The 23,715-nt window shown below is 44.5% G+C and overlaps 1 protein-coding gene across 6 annotated transcripts in view; it reads right to left on the reverse strand.

Annotated features, from left to right (window-relative positions):
• Window positions 1–1,155: 1,155 nt before the first annotated feature.
• The window catches only part of lef1 (lymphoid enhancer-binding factor 1), a 40,660-nt gene continuing 18,100 nt past the window's right edge, over window positions 1,156–23,715 (reverse strand). Inside the window, exons 4-11 of one of the 6 annotated variants that reach the window (XM_086157275.1) lie at window positions 19,057–19,189; window positions 15,280–15,370; window positions 13,746–13,865; window positions 12,863–13,025; window positions 11,966–12,073; window positions 10,205–10,244; window positions 9,524–9,565; window positions 1,156–2,744 (exon numbers count right to left, since the gene is read on the reverse strand). In XM_086157275.1, the coding sequence (XP_086013401.1) occupies window positions 9,531–9,565; window positions 10,205–10,244; window positions 11,966–12,073; window positions 12,863–13,025; window positions 13,746–13,865; window positions 15,280–15,370; window positions 19,057–19,189 (690 nt within the window). In that variant the 3' untranslated portion in view covers window positions 1,156–2,744; window positions 9,524–9,530. Of the gene's footprint in view, window positions 2,745–9,523; window positions 9,566–10,204; window positions 10,254–11,965; window positions 12,074–12,862; window positions 13,026–13,745; window positions 13,866–15,279; window positions 15,371–19,056; window positions 19,190–23,715 lie in introns of all 6 variants that reach the window. The other 5 variants (XM_086157274.1, XM_086157273.1, XM_086157270.1 and 2 more) reach the window with 5 other exon arrangements.

Here is a 23,715-nt window from a genome sequence, read left to right on the forward strand (position 1 = left end):
ACAATATTTGCTATTTTACTCAACATTTTCTCCATGTCCGTCTGACAGTGATGGCTCATCTTCTCAAGACTTCAGTAACACTTCAGGCAGTTGACACAGACTGTCTATGAGGAGATCATTCAACTTGTTATTTTTATTGAAATATTGTAAGTGCGCAAGATCATCGGTCACAGAAGCGAGCACGTTTTGCTTGGACTTTTTACCTGCAGATAAGATTCGCAGATCCACAGTTGGACCTCTTAACATTCTCATCCATTATCGGGACTCAGGAAGTTAAAGTCATTTGACTTTAGGCCAATATTTGCAAATATTCCAAAAAAAATCATTTGTGAGAGAAATTTTGTGACTTATTTAGGATTATTTTTAACATTCTCTTGCTGCAAAATTATGAATGGCAGTGCCACAGCTGTAAAGCTGCAAAGGTGTATTCAGGAATATAAATGGCCCAAATAAGAGACCCATCTCATCCATCAGACCTCTGACGAAACCATAAGAACGCAAGACTTATGTTTTAACCTGATAAACAAGTTCTAAAACAAGCCAACCGTTCCGTCTTTGGTTTCCATTGGACGGATTTTATTCGTGATGTTTATGGAAGAGAGTTTGTGTGTTCAGATTATCTTCTCTGGGTCGAATCTGGCCTTTTAATTAAAACAGCAATAAAGTGTTTGTCACAGGAAGAAGTGGCTGCAGGAGGCCTCGCTCCAGCATTGTTAACCCGCAGCACCACAAGGTGGCGCTGCGATGCTGGGAAGGGGACGTCAGGGGTCAAGCTTCTTCTAAATACAATTCTCTTTGATGTTGGCTTTTTCATTAAAAATGTTTTTAGCTTCAACATTTTTTTTCACAGAACACCAAATGTGTTTACCTTGTGATTTTTTTTTTCTAACCCTAGAAATTTATGCATTACACAACTTTAGAGGTCTTTACACTTGAACAGTGTAGGTTTTCTCTTTTCATTTTCATTGCAATAATGTATGAATGGTTCCCCGGGGCATTGTGTGCTTTCTGAGACAAGCGATTGCTTATCAATTTTTTAAGCTTTTTGAAGTTTCCACAAAGACAAAATCACATTCTATTTGATTTGTTATCCTTGTTTTACACCACTGCCTATGGATACTTCCATTATCATCTGCAAGGATGACACACATGCGGTTACATCTGGCACTTCCAGCTCTGGTCTTTCCACCACACGAGTGATCAAATGAGCCAATGGTGCCTTTTTATTTTTCTTTACAAAATAAAATAAACAAAAATAAAGACAAAAACATGTTGAAACAGTTCAAATATGACCACTTGGGGAGCAAAATGCTTCACCAAGATGACAGTGACCCAGAATATGATAAACAAAAGAGGAATTCATCAAGAAAATACTAAAAATAAAGCATTAAAATCAATATTACAGAGATGCTTGCATGGAAAAACAACATGGCTAAAGACCACACTATTTGCTACTAGAGAGAAAAAAGAAAGGTCCATTGCAATAAAAGAAAGACTGCCAAGTGCTGGGGTAAATATATATATCTGCTTCATTTGTCATGTTTTAGAACAATAAAATATAGGCCTCTGAGCTATTACTCTCGCCTTTGTCCTAATGTTGCCTGCAAAAATACCAAAAAAATCGACATATCCTGACAGTTTTAAAAAGTACACATACTGAGCATTATTTTACATCTGAGCAAGACTCGAGGTCACTATTTGTTACAAATAGTTATCAAAAGAAGCCTTAAGTTTCAATTTCTGCAAGATGCTTCAACAAGAAAAAATGGCTTTCCTGTGTCCAAAGCTTATTTTCATATATACCACTATATATAAAAAAAAAAAACAATATTAAAAAAACAAAACAAAAATCACTAAAATATACACCAAGAAATTAAAGTTCAAGATACAAAAAGCATTCAAAATAAAAATTCAGTCTAAAATTAAAAAAAAAAAAAAAAAAAAAGCAAATCATAATGTTGATCCATTTTTGCACCAACTGGTCATCAACAAACTAAAATGGCGCCTTGAGGACGTTTTCTTAGACAAGATGAGATCCCTCCATCTTCCTTAGTGCAATCTAAAAGAGGTGTTTGGTCGGTCGGGTAAAAAAAAACCCAAATGGTCTCAAAAATCCAGTGAGAATGAGAGTTGGGGCTTCTGGGGGGGCAGAGGGAATGTCGGACCTATGAACTACAACAAACAGAACGAAGGTGAGGAATAACTTACAATAACTTAGAGGCAGGTGATGGGAGTGATTGCGGGGGAGAGGAGGTGGCGGTGGTGGCGCTGGCGGTGTGCACGTCCAAATCGTCGCTGTTTTTCAGTGCAGTGACTTAGATTGCAGTAAAGCTGATTGGAAAGAGAGCGGGCGAAACACAGACTGATCTTTTCCTGGCTCGCGGCAAGAGAAGTGTGGTTGCGTGACGGTGCTCCGACTAATCATGATTGTCTTGTTCAGTTCAGTGTCTCTACAGCAGGCGCCTTCGGGGAAGGGAGTAGAGTCAGTGAAGTGTTTTTTTTTTTTTTTTTTTGTTTGTTTTGTTTTTTGGTGGCGGCATGTGACTGTTGAATGCAGACGGGGGGGGAGTAGAGATATGAGGGCTTCGGGGGCGGGGTGGGGAGGTGGGGGTCCTCTGAGAACTGGAGGCTTCAGGTTGGAGATCGAAGGGTCTTCATGGAATCTTAACAGGCCTCCATTTCAAGCAGAGGCCCCGTAGCTGCTGCCTTCGCTTTGCATGTGGAGAAATTGTTCCTTTTTCCTCCTGCAGTCAAGAAACACAAGCTGAAGCTCAGTTGAAATGCATAAAAAAAAAGAAACACACATCAACATCACAATTGAGTCAGGAGCCAACGCCAAGTGTCCTTGCTAACGGCGTTTGGTCGTCTTTTTTTTTCACGTAAACGGTTGAATCAGTGGTGGCCTTTGCAGCGCCGCCGCAGCCAAGCACCAGAGTATGAAAGAGGTTAGAGGTCAGCGGCAGGATGTGGGCCGGCCAGCTTTGATGTAGTCTAGCGTGGGGGTGGGGGGTTGCCGTGACCCAGCTGGCAGCACTTCGCTCCTCTCTGACCTCCCTAGACTGACTCATTCCTCCTCTCGCGCTGGAGGCGAGCACCCAATTGTGCAGCTTCTGGTTGACATTTAGGGCTGCTGCTGCAGGTGGGTGACGGAGAAAAAAAAAAAAAAAAAAAAAGGACAAGGAAATACTGTCAGCGTGGGAGGATTGCCGCATTGACCCGCTTGATTGAAACCAGCGGAGTTCATCGAGAAGCGTAGGTAATAATCTGACCTGCCGTGGCTCAGGTGCACATTGAGGCAGCTGTGTGAAAAACGCTACCTGACTGCTCGCTGCACTTCAGAGGACTCGTCTGAAATTGGCTGCTTTCCCTGACAGGGAAATTGTTTGTCATGCTGTAAGAAATATTCCTTTTCTCCCCCTTTGCGCTCAAGGTTTGAGCTAACATAACAGTTAGCTCGTGTTATTGACAAGTCAAGGAGAGTTATTTTAGACCCGAGCGGCATCAAATAGAATCAGTGATCAAAGTGCTGAGGCACAGACAGAGGTGGATGGATGCCTCCTGCGACTAAAAAGATGGATGTTTCGCGAGGGTGAAAAAAAAGAGACGGTATTAGTTTGCTTCTCCCTTGTGGCAAAGCCAAGAGTGTGTTTTCGTAGGCGAGGAGTCAGCTGAGCCCCGCTGCTCGCCGCGTCTCAAAAGTCTTAGCGCACACCACCCTGAAACTGCTTTACCACATGCGGATAAAAGGGAACAGGACGGAGGCCACCTCTCCCAAAGAGAGCTGACCCCGAGCTGCACGGAGGAGCGACTGAAAAGAACACAGCGCTTGGACGGAAAGAGAGCGAGAGAGCAAAAGAGCGAGAGAGAGCGAGAGAGCCCCTGTCGCTTTTATTTACCTCCGCCGCCCTCTCTCTTTTCATCCCAGGATCTGAAAGCCGGCCCGCACGCCCGGCTCTGCACCCCGTTTCCTGGGGAACATTTTTCCTTCCCCCACCGGAGACATGAAAAGCACCGGCCTTCCTGCCCGGGGAAGAGGGCCTGGGGGGCTATGGGCAAGAAGCGTGTGTGTGTGTGTGTGTGTGGGTGGGTGCGTGCACGCGTTTTTCTGAAAGCGATGGCGGTAACAGTAGAGGTGTGTGCTTGCGTGGTGGCAGGTTGTAGGGGGCACCGGGCCAGCGCTTCACAAGGTCCAGCCGACACAAACACTGGGCTTCAGGAGCAACTTGACCCCTCCTCTCCCATCCCCTCCCTCCGGCTCCTCCTCCTCCTCCCTCTACATTAGTGCTCAGGAATGCCGGCTGGACTTTTTTGCAGGAAATGAAACGCTCCTCTGTTCCGAGGGTTTGTCCCCCCCCCTACCCCCCAACCCCCCACCTCCATTCCTTTTCCCTCGACAGGACGGATGGAGGGAGGAGGGAAAGCAGTCGGACAAACTATCGGCCGGCTTTTGAAGTGTGGGAGGTTAAGATAACTGGCACAGCCTCGCATCTCAATCGCCGCTTTCACCTCTTAGGCAAAATCAAAGAGGCTGCAGCTGGGGACCGCCCGCCTTATAGCCCACCTCCCTACATGCAACTCTGGGATTTCATTTGGTGCCATTAAAAAAGGAAAACAGCTCGGACAAATTACTCTAAAAATAAGCAAAGGAGAGCGCCGTCTCAAGCCGGGGTGCAGACGTTATCATGGCGGAGAAGTGGGGACATCAGGAGGGTAAAAGGGGGTAGAACCGGCACACGCAAGGAGCAATCAAGTCACAAAACATCTTTTTGAAATCCTGTGTTTTTTAATTGGAGCAACGAAACCAGAGCGAGGACGGTTGCAATCGAGAGAAAACCTATAACTACCAGAATGCAATGAGATCACTGAAGGGTTTGTCTTTTTTTTTCAGACCAGGTATTCAGTAATTCTGCAAAATGACCAGATCCCTGATGCAAGCTCACAATGCAATATTACTGATAGGAATCAAGAAAAAAGTCCTAAAACTACAAATTTTGATTTATCATTAATAAATGCGATTCACTAAACACATCAACATTGACCATTGCGCTCTACTCTGTGTGCTGCGTACCCTGGGAATACCACATCACTATCTGCTGAGATCCCTTAAAGTTGGACTGTGAATAAGCCAAGTGTAGTCGGGAAAGGCCCGCACGTTTAGCTCTGGAGTCTGCAGAGGTGGCGTGTATTGGCAGTGACCTTGGCCCAGATCCCGCCGCCACCTTTGGTGACACCTTTTCAAAGCGGCCTTCACTCTATAAAACCGAGATGGTGCCGCTCTTGAAGACACGAGAGAGAAATAAAAGAAGCAGGGCAATAAAAAAAGGGGGGGTTGAGGGGTGGAGGGGGCAACCAGTAGAGAAAGCAGTGTTTTAAAGCAAAAATGCTTTGCACGTTCAGCACTTTTTTTTTTTTTCTCTTTTCCCAGCTTTGAGTCATTCATCATAAAAGAAACGCTTTTATCCTCGGGTCAAAGAAAAAAAGCAGTGCATATTTTTCCCAGGAGCCTTCAAGAACCCAGTCAGTCAGGAGGGGCTAAAACTGAAGGGGTTAACAAGAAAGAAGTGGGAAGACGGGTCTCTGTGTGCAATATTGAGGAGACGGATAGGGTGGGGTCTGGTTGTGGTCGAAAAAGGGGAAAGGGGGGGGGGGGTTTCACCAAAACCCCAAACCTCAGGCATGTGTGGGTGACACTAGGGAAGTACAGGATGGTGTGGGAGGAGGGGGAGGTAATGGGAGGCATTGCCCACATCAGAGACGGCATTGCTGAGGGGCCCGAGCAGCTGAAGTCTGGCCGTGTGCCCCCCGCGCAGCTCGGTCTGAACCGCTGCTGGTGGGAGGGGGGTGTGTGCGGGGGGGTTCAAAGAGCCGGCACAATGACTGCTGCCTCTACTGTGGTCCTGCTTCAAACGCCTCCGCCACCAATCACATTCACCACAAAGCCATAGAGAAGCAGGGGGAAAGACAAGCGACGAAAAGCCGGCATAAAGAGGCATAAAATTAGTCAAGTTTTGCCTTTCAACAAAGGCTAGATGGTGGAATTAAAAAAAAAAAGTGCTTCTTGCCTCAGCCTCGGCTAAAACCCCCGTCACCTGCACCCTCTCATTCAGAGATAAGCATCGCCAGAGGAGGAGCATGTTTCATAAGGTCAAATATCTTCCGCCTTTCGAAGGGAGCGCAGTGTCTCCGTGGGGAGGTAGGGGTTGGGGGGAGGGAGGAAGTGGAGAAGACATCACAAAAAAAGAAGCAAAAAAAAAAAAAAGTGGAGAGACTGGACCCTCATACTGTTACTGCAGCTGGCCAAACCACAACACAATGGGCCCGTGACTCAATCAAAACAAATTTCAAGCCCAAGTCTAAACAATAGCAGCGGCAGAGCTGCATTTTCTCACATGCAAACACAGACCTATAAGAGTGTTAGACCCCCCCCTCTTGTTTCTGTCTCAAGTAAGTGTGAAACAGGGGTTGGCCAATCAACTTTTTAGAGGTTGAGAGCTGTTCTGTCTGTTGCTTCTCGGCCCGAGGAACGTGGCGCGGTGCTTCAAGCGAATCGGACACCCTCCGTACATCCGTTTGTTAAGTGCTGAGAAGGTCACTTTTTGACATAAAGAGGGATTTCCATTCAAATCTCTCTCCCTCACTACCCCCGCCCCCACCCCTTTCCCAAAAAAATACGGCCTTCTCATTGCAGCTCAGGGCGAGACCCTGAGTCGGTTTTGCGATCCCGAGTCCTTCCCCAATTATCCCGGGTCACTAATGAGACGGGGTGTGGGAGGCTTTGCAGTGGCCTAGAGGCTCAGTGCCAAATTGAAAACGACTCGAGGAACGGAGGCAGACGCTGAATCTTCCCTTATTGCAGACAGGGTGCGCGTGCACGTGCATGTCTGCGTGTGTGTGTGTGTGTTGACTGATGAGGGTGTCGGAGAGAGGAGATGAGAGGCAACAAATAAAGAGAAAAGCAAAAGAAATGAAGGATGGAGGCAGAAGGATGAGTGGCAGTTGAGTAAGATTGGGCAAACTCGGAACTATTTTGTAGGAGGGATTTTCTTTTGGCCCTTTTCTTACCCTCCTTTCCCCCCAACACTCTCCCTCCCTTCTCTCTCCTCTCCTTCCCTCCTTGCTCATCAACGTCTTCTGACAGCTGACTTCTGGCTGCACACATCAGAGGGAGGCTGAGCGGCTCGGAGAGAGGAGCGAGCAGCCACCAGGGCTCCTGCCTCAATGTTCTTTCTTTCATGTTCGTGGGTCAGGGTGCTGTGACCATAGTTTAATATCAGATAGCTATATATGCTATTGATATTTTTAGGAGGAGGGGCTTCTGCGCGAGCTAAAATACCTATGTTGTGTGTCATGGTTGTGAGTCTGAGAGAGATGACTCACGTGCTTCTTCACGACGGTCTGCAATTGCACAGCCTCCTCTAGTCAAATTGAAAAAGCCACCTTTTTTTAGAAGTGCCTTCCCTTCAGTGGGGGGGAAAAAAATGCTAAAAAAACTGGCCGAAAAGAGGAGAAAGCCTCAAGGGCATGTGTGTGTGTCTCGGGCAAGATCTCAAAATGTTGTGAATCAGCCGGCTTAGACAGACAAAGGGCTAACTGCTCAAGAGTAAGCGGGACAGGGAAATGTGATGAAGAAGGGTGCAGAGAAAGCGAGCGAGGGAGTAGTAAGAGGATAAATGCGGCACATTTACAGTCTGAGTCAATATAAGAAGAAAGGGGCTGGAGTGACGTGGGGAAGAGAAGGAAACCCTAATTTCACAATGTCAGAGTAATGGTTTCTCGGAGAGCTGTTCCACTGTGGGGAGAGCCAGCTGTGTGGTTGGCCCAGTGTTTGACTTACCAAAGATAACAAAGAACTCCTGGTTTGCCTCACAGGCGGGGAAACTCGGCTAAAGCCATCAAATATTTTTGTGGAAGTGTATCAAAGCCGATGTTCCCTTCATAAAATCTACATCGACCGCAGCGTTCTTCGTGTTACGTGCGATGCTCTTCATTACATCTGCGCACGGCGCTCAAGAAACACGGCATTTGAGAGATCACACAAAACGAATTCAAAAATTAGCTCATTACCGAATTTCACAATTTCTTTCCCCAGCTGAGGCTGAAACAGATGGGGTAAAGAAGGTAGCTCGCATGAAAAGAAATATACAAACGAGTTCATTCAAAGATGATTTTTGGCATCTCAACCAAGCTAACCTCAATCCAGCTCTTTGGGATCTGCATAAATTGAGGGCTTGGGGAGTTGTGGCAGTATCCTTGGTATTATGCATATTAGTTTAAGGCTGTCACTGAGAATCAGCAAGGGTGTCCATCCCACTGCGGCTAGGCACTGCTAATTATTGGATCAGAGATAAAGTGCTTTTTAGCACTCGCTCTCTTGCGCTTTGAAAAACGTCTATGGTGAGAATAAAAAAAGAAAAGAAAAGAAAGAAAATAAAGCAAAGCAGTCCAATTTTGGGGGCTCAGAGAGAGCCACTGGGTCAGGAATCGATCAACTGGAAAACCTTTGTCTGGTTGGGGTGATTTTGACGTAAGGCCAGATTTGTCACATCTGACTGGCTTTTTCAAGCAGCAGAAAGGGAGTGGAAAACAGGATGCTACCCGATTCACAGGGAGGGAGATGGAGGGGAAGAGATCCTGTGAGACTGAGAGAGGGAAAATAGAGTTGCCTTTGCCCCATAGTGAGAATGTTAATCCTCCTTTCAACAAAAAAAAAGCGCAGGTGACAGTTCAGCAAAGGTTCGACATGTCATGTGAATCAATAAATCTCAACGTATTTTTCACGTGTAAAAAAAAAAAAAAAAAGACTCCTTTGTTACGGAGGCATTACTGATACCCTGAAACCCCAGATACCATGAAATCTTATTAAGGTATAGCATCTCATTAAGTTCCAGCCAAAAAGAAAATGGAAAAACCCTTCTGAATCTGGCTCTGCTACACAAAAGATGGGAGAGACATGACACATGTAGTCCATATGGAGCCGAGATGACGTCTCGCCTCCACTCGCAGCAGCAAAAACGTTCCAGGCATGTAATTCTGCTTTCAGATTTGTTTCTTTATCTATTTTTAGAAAGCAGGGCGGACGGGTTTTATGATTTATCACGCGGTCTTCTTTCCGGACCGTTTTATTTAGGCAGTTTTCTTACACACAACTGATGAAAAATAACTGCTGACACACACGCACACACACGCACACACGCACACACGCACACACACAAACCGAACAATTCGAACAACTCAAGAGTTCAACATACACACATGCATGTTTTGTGTGTGAACACATGCACAAAAAAAAAATCCAATGCTTATTGTGCTGAGCCCACTGGACAAACACACACGATCCACAAGCCCTCTTCAGGTTTTAGCACCACGGACACAATGGGCATGGCGAGGTTAGGGTGGACCTTTTTAGGATTAGTCTGTGAGTACATACTCTCGAGTCAGTGTTTAGCAGTTTAAATAGACTTGACATATATTGTCACTGACCAGACATATTGACATATTGGAGGGGATAGAGGGTTTGTCTTACCATTTTCTCAGATGTACGCCGTTTTCATTCTCTGGCCTGTACCTGCAGAAAATTGCATCTTTTTTAAAGAAAATTTGAGCTACGTGGACAGCAAAGATATCAGCCGTCCATTTGGTCAACGCAATGCGCAGACCAAATATAAAAATAAATGAATGAATCAATAAATACTGACATTTTACTTTAAGTGTAATTCTCAATGGATTATTGTTGCAGTGCTGAGAGGAGGCTCAAAAGCGCAGCTAGACAGGTCAGCATAGAGACATACTGGAGTGCAGCAGGCAAACAAACAGTGCAAAGCCCAGCATCGGTAAGTAGTTGAATAGAATGGACAGACTAATCCCAAAGAAGGTGTAGTGTATAAAAACAGGGATGACAGAGAGGCAAGGGACATACAGATGAAGGGACAAAAAGAAAGGGGATACAAATGAACAGGTTGTCTACTGTGTGCAGAAAAACAGTAGCTGTTTGCGGATTCGATGGGTGCCACCTTACATGTTGTTGGCGGTTTTAGAGGGTAAGGCGTTTAGATGTCGTTTAGAGATTTAGATAAACTGCATCAGAAGAAGTGCCGGCCAAAGAGCTGAAGCACGTTAATGGGACGATGTTGCTATCTGAAGTTGCAGACAAAGAAAGGCGTGAAAAAATAAAGGAGTCCACAAGAAAGAATTAAAAAGAGCTTACCTGTGGCCGATTCTTGCATCTTTTCTCTCTTCCGCTTCTTCTTCTTTCCCTAAGAAATATACAGAGGAACACATAAAGTGTGGCTCCAGCACTCACGCTCACTAGACCACTCTGATATCCTGCTGCTGACTGCCATGTTCACTCATCCCCTGCTGGGCATCCAACCAGCAGTCCCCCGACTCCGGAGTCCACCGCAAACTGCCACGCTGAGAGGGACGGACTGATCTAGATGTGATACTCTTTGATCAAACGTGGGTGCGCAATTCTTGCCCTGAGTGACAATGGCAGCGTCATGTGGGGTATTTGACCAGTTTAACTGCGCAGAGGTACTCTGCCCTACTGTTGCCACCGGTAATGTCAGATTTCCTCATCCGAACTGCCTTTCAAATCCCTAAACACAAACATTAAATAATAGCTGCAATTAAAAAAAACTCCCTGTAATTAAGCTGGTTTGGCTATGTTCTCAGCAAGGTGCAAGGAGTGTGTGAAGATTTATAGCTTATGCTAAATCCCCAGGGGGGAGACTATAGGTATAGATAGCAAGAGTCGTTCTAGTCAAATATGAGCAGCACTTTGGTTTCCTGCTGCAAAGTCTGCTAATCCACTTATTCATGAGCTAATCTGCCTTCTACTGCTGCGGCAGACAGTGAAGAAGAGAGACTAAAAGAGAGTGGGTGAGAGAAAGGATGAGATGGGGAACATAGTACAACTATGAATGCTACACACTCGTCACACCAGTGCATTAACTATTTTTAGTGGTTCGGGGCATGTGCTGGATGTATAGAGCTTGAGATTTTTGGGGCGGGTCACTCACAGATACAAAAATTAACTTTTGTTAAAACGTCGTCAACAATGTTGTCTAAAAATGTTTAGCATTAAATTCACAGTTGTCCCTTTCAATCCATTCCAGGATGTTTTCTCTACTGTCAAATAAAAACAAACTATCAAAGATGAAAAATCGAAGGGGTTCAACACTAAACAGCATGCACTGATGCAGTGCATCTTTGACTGAGCTGCTTCCGAGGGAGAGGCGCTGTGAAACTGCAACCCCCCTCTCAGCGAGGCATTTTGGCAGCGGCACAGCGGAGGCTGAATGTGGAGGGATGCTGTTGGTGTCCGAGGGGAGGCAGATAAACACCACAAAGCACTTTGGTGGTGGAGTGAATGTGAGTGCCGGAGCCACACTTTTAATAAAGGCTGGTGCTCTCTCGCAAAATCATGCACACCACATTCTCAGGGACAGATGTGACATTTAAAAAAAAAAACACACACAAATAAACACATGCATAGGGATGTATGCCAAAAAGGAGACTGCATTGTAAATCCAGCTAAACTTCCTGCATTCATAAACAGAGTGGGCAGCATCGGGAGCAAAGGATCCTCTATACGATCCAGCCTCCTCAGCCCAGAGTATTTGCTTTTTCATTCACAGCTCCATGCTTTGAGACATCAAAGACTAGCATAACGATTACCAGGCAATTTTAACTCAGTGTGGCAATAATAACAACAATGATACTACAATCCATTTCTGTGTGGATGGTAATGTGACAGCGATATGAACAGTGTTATGAATTACACATAAGGCTGAAACAAAAGGAGTCCAAAAATGGACCCTATTAGTATGCAATGCACTAGTTTGAATTAACGTGTGTTTCTATTGTGTGCCATTTAGAGAACAAGTCATGCAAGACTGACATAAACAAACAACATAAAGCATCATACGCACGCGCACCTCTGCAAATCTGTTCTGTTGATACTTACATAATTGTCTCGAGCAGACCAGCCTGGGTAGAGCTGCATGTGGAGCTGCCGTTCCTTGCGGGCTAACTCATAATATTTAGCTTGCTCTTCCCGAGATAAAGCATGCCACTGTTTCGGTACAAAGGAGATTAGGGAAAAATAGCATACAGTCAATTACTGGCATGCACTTGCATGTTCCCTGCAAATAAAAGTGTGCTGGTGTTTTGGTAAAATGAGTGAAAAAAAAACTCCCCCCCGAAAAAAAAAGAGTAAATCTGTTTCAACTTCGAAAGGCTCGGTGAAGGAAAAAAAAAACAGGGAGAGAGAAAGAACAAAGGGGACACACGATGAAGAGATTAACATACAACAGAGACAGCGAGGAGGAGAAAAAAAGAAGGAAAAAAAAAACTTCGATTTCATATCAAAACACTGGTTCCAATTTAGCAAGAGTTTTTTATTCAAACTATGTCAGTGAGCAATTACCCAACACAGGCCACAAACTAGGCTTTGCTGTGGCTGGTTGCCTCGACCGCCAGGCCTATTCGTTAAGGCTTTTAACATGCCTCTGTGGTTCCACTCTTTTCCCAATCCTCAAAAGGAACAAATTTTGTCATTTCCAACTGTGCCATTATCCAGGCATATTTTATTAAAGCCAATTGGATTAAATGTCAGTTAGATATGCAGCCTCTATCTGTGCAGCAAAGGGGGCGGTAATTGGCCGGGCCAATCAGTATGACAATAATCACAACTACTTCTTACAACGACTGTATGTTAATATAGACGGTGACCCTCGTACTTTTTAAACTAAGTGCGCCAAGAAAGGCGATCTATGCAGCCACGGGTTGGACTGTGATCTAGCTCAATAAACAAAGACGGAGGAGGGAGTGGGAATTAGGATACGGCATCCATATGACCTACCCTTCGTCCCAGGATCTGATTGATGGCGGCGCTCTCTTTCAGTGTGCACTCTGCAACCACGTTTGCACGCATCTCTTTCATGTAGAGCATGAAGGCGTTTAGCGGCTTCTTGATGTGCGGTCTTTTGGGTTCTTGCTCTTTTCTCTGTTCGTGCTGGGGTTTCCTGCAGTAACAAGAGGACAGATAATAAAGAAAAGACACCCTGTTGGCTTTAAAATATTTTTAAAAATGTGAAAAAAAATAAACAAAAAATGCAAATTATGGCGCTATAATGTTGACAGAATGAGCGTTGGTCTGGCTGCCACGCCACGGGACCCGCCTCTTTAATCATGTGCAGTTGTACAGTCGCCGCCATCATGCCGAGAGATTACTTCACCAGTAATGGCAACCAAACTTTCTCGTCCACAGCACGTTGGCAATTGCTTAAAACCAAACGTTTACACTCACACACATACACAACAAGCACTTTGCTTCAGCTCTTGACTTACTTTCTAATAGCCTTTTTGATACTAATACATGCCCGATAATGGAAATATCAGTGATCACCACTCCAGGGCTCTTGCATCACTTCCCACTGCACAAACTGGGGATGTGAATTTCGGTTCATCTGAGCACTAATCTTGGACCCATATCTGTTGCTGGCTAAGTGTGCTGTGATCCCTGAGGCCAAATGAAGCGGAGGCCTGTTATCAGTAGACCACGGGTCCTTGCTGATTATCTACTCACATCAAGGGACTGAGAACAAGGCTCCGACTTGTACAGTGATGGTATACTCTTGTAATGGAGTGCAAAAATACCTGGAAGTATGTTGTCTCAGAATATTTCAGATAGAGAGGGACGGGGTGGGGGAGGGGACGGTGGCTCGAGCTTTAACCATACTCACATGTGCATGATGTCTGTTTCATGCAGGGGCTCAGGTTTCACCTGTGGGTTGACAATGGCTGGGTGGGGGATCCCTGTTGCATGTGGACCTGGAGGTCCAGGCACCATGTGGTGCGAGAACCTGCAAAAAATTTTAATTTGATTAGGGAAGAGGAAAAACTTTTGACCGACAGGCTTATGAACTATAAAAACATCCTTTCTTGATACTTAACATTGAGAGCAATACATCTTAAAAGATAATGACAATGTTGGAAAAAAGATCACTGATTGTTGATAATCAGTTCATCATTATTTTTATCCAGATCTTCCTCCCTTGTCAAGACAATGTGCTGAATACAGTACCTGAAGTAATTCAAATGTAGATGTCTGATTTCATTTTAAAGTCTTGATTTTCATTGAGCAATTTAGCTAACTGCGGTTGCTAAAATGCATCAGGAACATTGATTGGTAGAAACTATGTCATCGACTCATTAGTGCAGGGATTCCCAGGGTGGGGATTGGAAGCCCTTCCGATTTGTAGAACTCCAAAAAATTAACTTTCCTTAAAAAAAAGGGAGGACTTGAAATACACTCTTATCTGGACCTTTTTCCTTAAGGTAAATTAATGCATGTGAGGGCCATGCGTGAATTCCACCTCTGGGGATGGTGGGGTCGCAAGTCCCTGTTAAACTTGAGTTTGGGGGTTGGGAGCCGAGAGGGTGGGAACCTCTGAGGAACCAGGATGTAATAGCCTCCCTTCTTTATCTGTTTCAACATTCACTTCCATGAGCTACGGTTATTTATTTCAAACTACTTTTTGGGATTTTTTTCTCTGCATGAAGAGTATTAAAATCAGAAACCATGACACCAATATTATTAAGAAAGATCAGACGTTCCTTAAAATATAAAATCAGAGAGGTTTTTTTAGATAGCATTTGGAGAAAGGTCTCTAAATCAAAACATGATCTAATATACAGTAGGTATTTAAAGTTAAAGGCTTCCCAGGAGGAGACCATCTGTGTTTCCACCGTCGCCTGATCCTGCACCTTACATCTGGCATTACTCAGGATATGCCTGAAGCCCACTTTACAAACGTCAGGCTCACAGAAAGATACTGACAAAAAGGAGGCAAAAACATGGAGTTGTATTCAGCATGTTGCTTTCTTGAAAATAAATAAAGGAAGCACAGCAAGATAAAAAAAGCATGGTGGGTAACAGATACTAAACACTTTCAGAAACATGAGGAGAAGTGCTTCCAGAAAACTTTGATGGCAGCAAAGCGGCCACATGGTTATGCCAGGGCACGTATATATGGTGATGTGTTTGACATGTGCTGGGCACACAATGGAGCTGTGTGGCGGGGAGCTGCCACAGCGCAGCAGGAACAGCCACAGGCAGACTGCCCTGTGTCGGCTGCCGCTGAAGGCAACCCGAGCATTCCTCTCCTCGGCTCATAATGTGTCTGAGCACAACTAATGTGAAAAGACATGATAGTGATTATACCTTGTTTACATGAATCAACTGGGCATGGATTTGTTTTCGTCCGTTTGACTCACCATCCCAAAGGTGGCGTGATCTGTCCCACACCGCCCGGAGACAGGGAGTAGAAGTTGGGCATGTCTGGTCCGGGATGATGCCGCGGCATTCCTAGACAAACAACAATGGCAACCATATGTTGGGTTTCAGATGTGTGGCTGCAGACGCATGTGTCTGTGCGCACATGTGTGTGTGTGTGTGTGTGTGTGCGCATAAGGAGTTGGCAATCAATCCTCAAACTTTTTTATGCATTGACCAAAACACGCCTGTAGCACAAAACATCAAACAGCAATAGTGCGAAGCTCCCCTGGGTCACAGCACACAGACAATATTATACTTGTCTCTTTAAGCAATGTCCTTGTTGTGCTGCTTGTGTTAAAGGGACCTATCATTCTCATTTCAAGCTTTACATTTCTATTCTCGGATTCAAAGTAATCCTCGTCTTAAAATAGCTCTCAGAGCAGCTCTTTAGTTCATCCACTGAAAAAAAAATGCTAGCTCTTGTCTCATTTATGTGCTAGTTTGTCTTCTGATTGCCCACTTCCAGAAGACAAGCAGAGGGTCAAACTCCCTGTATTTCCTGGTTTACTGTGCATGGAGCAGCTGCAGTAAGACATTTGTGACAACACAGACAGCTGCTCAGCATGAAAGTTACAATAACAGAAACTTGTACGGTACAGTTAAGGTAAGCATTATTTTTTCACCGGGATTCTTTTTTCACAAGGTTAGAGTAAGGTAATGACTGATAATTTCTTTGTGGGAATCGTAACAACTCAAATGTTTCAATGATGTGTCAAGTTCTTTCCATTATGCTCAATAAACACAAATCTTGACTGCAATAAAATTATTTTTACGACAAGCAAACATTAGAAAAGCTGGGAGGGTAAGATTACACAATGTTTTAAAAACCCTAATGTCATGGACAAAGCACATGTCAGGGCCTAACTATTCCTTTTGACCTCATATTATCAATTGGTGAAAAGGATCATATTTTCCCTGCTCAGCTTAAGCCCTATCCAGTATGTTTCAGCATCTTTAAGCTGGTTAATTGAGGCTTCCTCTTTGTGGCAGAGGCTGCCGCTCTCCCTGCAGACATGGGCTTGACTTGGACTAACCGTTGTTGGATCTTCAGGACTAAGCTCTTCCTTCACCAGTTTGCTTGCTCCTGCAGGGTTTCAAGGTCAAGGGTTCCCTTTTTGAAGGAAGACTTAGAGAGAACAGTTCAAAAATCTTTAAAGATTTGTGTTTCGTGTCTCACACCTTTCAGATTTGAAGTGAATCATTCCTTGATTCCAAAAATTGGAATGTCAGGTGCTCGGACATGGACAAGTGTAATGTGTATACATGTGTGCTTATACACACATACACACACACAGACACACGCACACAAAAAGAGGGCAAATGCCTCCAGATTAGCACCATCCTCTAATCCCTGTCGGAGCCAGCCTTTTCTCGCTGCCTCTATCTTTTTCTCTTCCTCTTTTTTCTTGAGTTTATGGTCTGAAGGGGCCTACCACCTCGGAAAGGCAGGGTGAGCGAGGGGCTTATATTTCTAAAGCCAGTGTTGCACCGCTAGATTCATAGCGTGCATAGCACAACCCCCTGCCCACTAATCCACCAGCTCACCCTCCTCGGGGCCCTCCCAAGGGCAAAAAGAGTGGGAGGCGAGGGGTGAGGCCGCACGGGAGGAGGACAGAGCCCCAGCGTGTTAACCTTGTCACTCATACCCCTAAGGTGGCTAATTACTCCCTACCATATTCACACGTTCACACTGACACCCAGCAACACTTCACACCAGCACTTCCTCTGAAAACAATCAACACCAGCACAATTATCAATGTAAAACCTGGAAGTGATCTTTATTCAAATTACTGTTCCCACATTACATTTCTATTAATAAAATACAATAAGGTTTAAGTGTAAAACGTTCAAAGGCCCTCTGCTCGACCTTCTATCCCACGAAGCAGTCCTGCGCATATTAGCTCTCATAATGAGAAAATCCATGATTGTTTTTCATAATTAACGAGCAGATCAAAGTCTGAGCCCACTAAGGAGGGCAGAGCGGCAATTGGTCGATACGCAAGCGAGAAGGAGGGAGAGAGAGGGACAGCACAAAGAGAATAAGAGAGATTTTGGTCTAAGCATCTTCAGCTTAGTTTGACTGGTATACACGCATGAATATGCCTAGGGAAATCATTTGCAGCTAATTCTGCAACTGGATCGCTTGGACACGGGTTTCTGTTGGGCTGCAAGTGCAGAGATCAAATGTAGCGAGAATAAGACCTCCGGGGTCCATTCTGTTCTTCAGTGTTTGTCAAAAACTTAGTCCACACAGATCAGCAAGACCAACATGAGCAGTCAAATAATGAGCTTTTTGGCATAAACTGTTCCACAATTTTTTTTTTTACAAATTTTGCATTTGAGGATGGTGGAATGATTGCTATATTCCATAAAATTCAAGTATTTTTTTCTGCATTGGAAAAAACTTATTTGATGCATGATTCCTCTGACATTTGTGGGGCGCAGTTTCTTTATATGTCTCGCTCCCTTCATCTCAATACGCTGTGTTCTCAGTTCTACATTGTTATTTATAGCTGGTCCCTCAGAACCTCCCAGCATCATCTTCATCATCGCCTTCATCCTGTCTGATTCCTCTTTTGCTTTTCAACTTGCAGCCGCAGGAAAAGGAAGTCAGTACTAAAGAAAAGAAAAGAAAAGGTGTGGGGGACAAAACTGTGGATGGCTCACGTCTTCGCATTCGTGAGGAGCTGCCAAAGTCTCCAGCTGTGCAGGGCTGAGGAGCTCGTCCAAACTACTGAAGAGCTCCTCTGCAGCTGTCAGTTGTGGCTTGACGTTGTTAGGAAAAGAGCGAAGAGGAGTAGGGCAGCAGAGCTCAGTGTGCCGTCCCACATGCGGCTTCCAGTGAGTTCATGGAGCCAATACAAAGAATGGCTTCGATGTGACACATCTTAGTTTGGGATACTGATATTTGACAGTGTTTACACACTCACACACACACACACACACACACACAAACAGTAAGACACCAAGTGTAGCAGTGTAAGAACCACAGAAACAGATTTTGGTTTTGTTGTCATTAGTAGTCATTCACTTTCCTATTGATCTAGCCAGTAATATGCAAAGATGTGTTTATGTTTGATTTTGTTTAAATCCTCGCCACACGTGTGAAAGACTAAATATATCTGTTATGCAGCTTATGTCAATTTTGCCTGAAAAAAATCACTCTGAAATCCAAAAAAAGCACTAACTGATGCCTCATTTAAAAAAAACAAAAAAAAAACAACAATATATGAAAATTGATTTTTTTTTTCCAGAACACAATTATAAGAAGACCATTTTCAGTATTTCTGACCTGGAGGCTGTGCCTACTGAGTTTTGGAGCAGGAATGGCTTCAAAAAATGTGCTCATGGTCATGTCTCTCAGCACAAGATGTTCCATGAACAAAGAGATAATTTACACTTTCCATCATGCAATTTAAAATGAATCGTCTGTGTCAAACTCTGCATAAACACATGTCTAAACAGTGAAACTCAATCGTTCAACTACATCTGTATTGACTAGAATATATCTGGAATACAAATGTCAAACTGAGATGGCAAAAAAACGTGTACACCCCTAGTTTTTTCAGTGAATTACCAAAACTAGTGATGCAAAACCGCAGATGCCTTTCTTCTCTTGTGACTATATCAGAGCAATTGCATATCAGCCAAAACCCACACCTGGTGCCCATGCCGGGTTGTCATATCATGTCGGGCTGTGTTTTCTTGGTGTTTACCTTGTTTGTTGCTGGCATCCTGAGGATGATGGCCGGAATGGGACCCTGGAGCGAAGTGCTCGTCACTATATGTGATCAGCGGAGTGAGCGGGTGGACTGCATGCGACGGCTGCACTACCGGGACTTTGTTGGACTGTGGAGGGAAAGCAGGGAAGGCTTAAAATCGTAATGTCAGACTGATAACAGCTTCACCTTTACGCTTCCATTTGAGTTATGTCCCATTTCCCGCCAAGTGATCTTGGACCTGGTGTGGCACATCCTGTGCAGGGATAATCTATCGGACTCCTAAGCCTCCTTGAAGATGTGGGTGAGGCTTAACAGAATAGTCAAGGGAAAAAAAGTGTTTTAACGCTTCTACAATTGATTTTTTTCTGTTAGCCTGAGTCAAGGATCTTGAAACTTTGTTTTGTCTAGGTCAGCAGGATCAAAAACCTTACTCCCATAAGAAACCAGTAAAAACAAGTCAAAGAGAGTGCTTTAGCATGTTTGAGACAGCTGAAGAGAGAAAGACGCGAGAAGAGAGGGAGGAAATAGGAGTCAGCGAGCAACAGAGCAAAGAGAAGGGAGAGAAACGGGAGACTCGCAGGGTAGAGTTAGAGCAGAGGTCTTAGGCGGGAGATCAAAGGCAGTCATTAGCTGGTGAATAAGGAGAGTTCATTACAGAGCAAGAGCCGGGGGAAGCAGAGATGAGGGATGGAGGAGGAGAAGGGGGGGTTGGCTAGGGAGTGAGAGCACGAGTGAGACAGATGTCTGCTGAGGTACTTAATGCAGGGGTATAATCACGTCAACAGTGGCCTGGCCACAGCCCCCCCGTCCCTGGCTGACTCACAGACCTGCCTCCTGACAACTAAAATAGACCAAGCCAGGCCCAAAAATCCTGGCCCCAGCCCCTAACCAACAGTGCTTACATGCTTCAGCAGCAATGAACACATGGCAATGCTTAGCCATGCTAAATGTACTATTTACAATCTGAGCCCATCACTGAGCTGCAGTCAAAATATCACCTCCACAGGATTTATGGCTTATCAGAGAAAGACCAGTGTACTGCTGGATCAGATACTATGTGAATTATTCAGAATTTCTCACTGGTCCAGTCAACCGATTAATAACATAGGTGAAGATATTCATAAGCTGGAACAGGGATAAAACACTTTGTTGTTCTGGTGACTTGTGCAATAAAGCAACATTCCTGAGTGCTAGGTGGCGATCGCCGCCCCTCCTCGTCACACACACACACACACACACACACACCACTGGACACGGGAGAGATTGGAATGTCTGTAGTTCCCAGAACCTCTCACAGGCTGGCACCACACTAAAGTCAAGACCCCCCACCTTCTGGGAACGTCCTAACTGGGAACACAAAGTGCAGTGTGTGTGGTGCGTGGTGAGTTTCCAAAGATTTCCTCGACCACATGAAGCATCAGCCATGTCCAATTCATTATTGGGCTGAGAAGCTCGTCTCTTAGGGCCAAATTTCTTTCCCATTTCCTCTCTTCATACAAGTCTCACGACCATTTTCTTGCTGACCGACTCCACATTGTATTGTTTCAGGCAGTGTGCGGTGGCTGTTTCTTCAAAGAGCCTAATCCTGTCCTATACCAAAACTACTGTGAAGAGTTTTTTGACGCTACTACAGGTGAGTGCAGTTGCCTGACCCTGGTCAGTGAGATTCAGAGGTGATAGGATAATCTCTCAGTGTGGGAATGCTGAAGCTCATCTCATGGACGGGGCTTATTAGTAGGGGTGTTAACCCTAAAGGAGCGTATACCAGACCTAGGCAGCTGGGACAAGCCCTCACTAGGGGCTAAATGATAGCATTCTCCCCCATATTATTTTACGCCTCTCCACTCCCATTTGTTATCCTGTGGGAATGTGATAAGAACCTGTGGGATTATCATTTTGACTAAAAGTCTTTTTTCATGTTGAAGCAGACAGATGAGTGAGAAATGAAAACAGATGAAAACTAAAATTAATGTCTTATACTTGTTCACCCACATAAATAACTATATGGCAAAGAGGTGGTGATTGACTCTTGGGCACCTTGAATCTTCAGCCAGAAAGGAGACGCCCACTTTTGCGCTTTTCCCAGTTACAGCTGTCAAATCTGATTTTTCTCAACTTCTTAATAACATTTCCTCCATTGTGGTACAATCCACCAGTGGAAAATTAGGGAATCTGTGACCAATACAAAATGTATGGCTATTTGTGTGTGTATATATTCTCAAACTGCATGGCCCAGTTTACCAAAGGTAAATTTTAGCAGGAAGAAAAATGTTCATCATTAATTGTTTTGTTAGGTATTCTATTAATTAAATATCCATTGGCAAAAGAGAACTATGCCATTTGTATATGAGTTGAGCAAGATCTTCAAATATTTTGAGCGGTTCTTATCAACAGTACATATAATTTGCTATTACGTTCAAGCGGGGGTCTACCATCAAGGTGAAGACTTGTTGACTTGCTTTGCTGGTTGTCAAGGTCTTGGCAAACCTGTTTACCTGGTTTGCAGGGAAAATAGATGGTGACCGAAGTTGAAAGGGTCATGCTAGTTTGTGACAATTGGATCCCGCCTCATCCCCGTCCTCACTATGACAGCCTTTAGCGGCAGCTGAAATGATGTGGCAGTGGAGGGCAGCCATATTGGAGGTCCCTCTTATTGTATAGGAGAAATAATAGGCTTAGGATCTCTCTATTCATATTTTTCAGGGAAAGAAAAGAGTAGAGGCAGGGAGGATTGAAAAGAAAATGTTGCATTTGGAATTTCATATCAAGCCTTGGCCGGCCTTTTTAAGAAGCCCTCAGATGTGGTTTTAAGAGAAATTCATTGTGCGGAACTGAAGCTGGCAGGGAGCCCTGCGTGGAGGAGACACTCCAGGATGTTTCAGCAAAGGGAGCCAGTGACTTGGCGTGCAGTCTGTATTTGGGGGTGGGGAAGGGAAATGGGACGTTTCGTTTTTCTTTTCTTTTGTTTTTTTTTTCTGAGGGAGGATTTTTTGACGGCACGCCCATGTCTGAGCTGGTATTCTGTCAGATTCCACCAACATCCTGCAATGGTTGCTGAGAGTATGAATGTGTGTGTTGGTGTGTCCATGGGGTAGAGGGAGTAACAATCCATGCTACATTGCCATTTTAGCATCTCACTCCCCTCACAGCACGGCTTTTGTACTCCACTCAATTATACCACTTCTGCAGAAGTGGAGTGGAAAAAAGGGAAAGCGGGAATTTTATAATAATCACTTCCCACTTCTGTAATTTATATGCAATGAGGACTCTTCGCGCCTGCAGCTACAATCAAGTGTGTAGAAACCATGTGAGGCGTTTCACAAACAGCTGGGGAGATGGCAGCTCGAGTGGTGGCTATAGATTCCCATGCTGCTAAATCTTTTCACTAAGAAGCCCTTCTCACCCCATCTCTTTCAAAATCCAACCTCACCTACTCATGGGATTTTCTGCACTCTAGAGGAAAAAGGTTCACAGAGAAAATACCGCTTGGGATATTAACACAAGAGGAAAGATTAAAGCAAGAAATTTGTTCTTACTTTGCCAAGAAGTTCCAGCAAAATGGTAAGATGATTACCTGAGATTGATTAAATGCAGTCTATTTCTATTTTCAATAACATTGTAGGCACAAAGAAACAAGGAGTTGTCAGTTTAAAAGGTTGTAAATGAAGAAAAAGGCGTGACCTTCAGTCCAGCACTGACAGTGTAGCCTCAGACCAGGTGTTCACTCCGTATATATGTGTAAGTTGTCCAACCCTTTCCCAACAAAAAGGGAGCAAACATTCCCCCATAGTAGCACGACAGGACAGGAAAGAATGGATCTGTATGCCCCCCCCCCCCCCCGCGCCAAATCCAGCAGAGACCAACCTGAGGAAGCTTAAATAAATAACCAATTACCATTCGTAGAGCGGGTTGAACCTCACCAGCTTTCAGTGGAGTGCTAAAAATGGAATGTTTTATTGGCAGGATGGCTCTTTGTCCAGGGGGCTTAATGTAACGAAACCCAATTAATTGAGAAGAAAGCCTGGCCGCCAGCAAGCGGAGGAGCGCCACGTGCCCGGGGTAATGAGACGAACAAGCGAAGCCAACCACGGGGACAAGAGTGGAGGAGGCTACAAATAACAGGAAAAGCCTGCCCTGGAGAGAAATTTACATCTGTGAAGCCCCCAATCTTTCCTACTCCCTCCTCTTTGCATTTTAATCATAAATCCTGCATGCTAGTCAGTCAGTTGAACAGTTAAAGGGGATCTCTGACACTTAAGGCAAAGGCCATTTGGTTAAAAATGTGGAAATAGAGAGGGGTTACAGGAACAAGTCACAAACTTGATGTGATGTACGGTGAATGTCTTGCACATACACAAAAATAGGTGTGGACCACAGTTTCAATGTTGTGTTCAGCAGATAAGTTTCAGCATGAGTTTATCATGTGAGGAAACTTAATGCAGTAGGGACCATCAAACTAAGTGCTTCACAGCAGCACACATAAACAATGCATAAGCATGAAATTCACACTCAAATCCCACGTCAAAAGGCAAATAGACAGACTGTAAAATACAGTCATGCTACATGGTGAAGGGATCAGAGACAGCAGAAACCACGCATTTAATGAATTTATCGCGTACATGCTACATATGAACACAAAGGACTTATTAACAG

Source organism: Fistularia commersonii, chromosome 12, assembly GCF_037954325.1.
Source record: "Fistularia commersonii isolate RoL2024-O1a breed Wild chromosome 12, RoL_Fcom_v1.0, whole genome shotgun sequence".
Classification (NCBI taxonomy): Eukaryota; Metazoa; Chordata; class Actinopteri; order Syngnathiformes; family Fistulariidae; genus Fistularia; species Fistularia commersonii.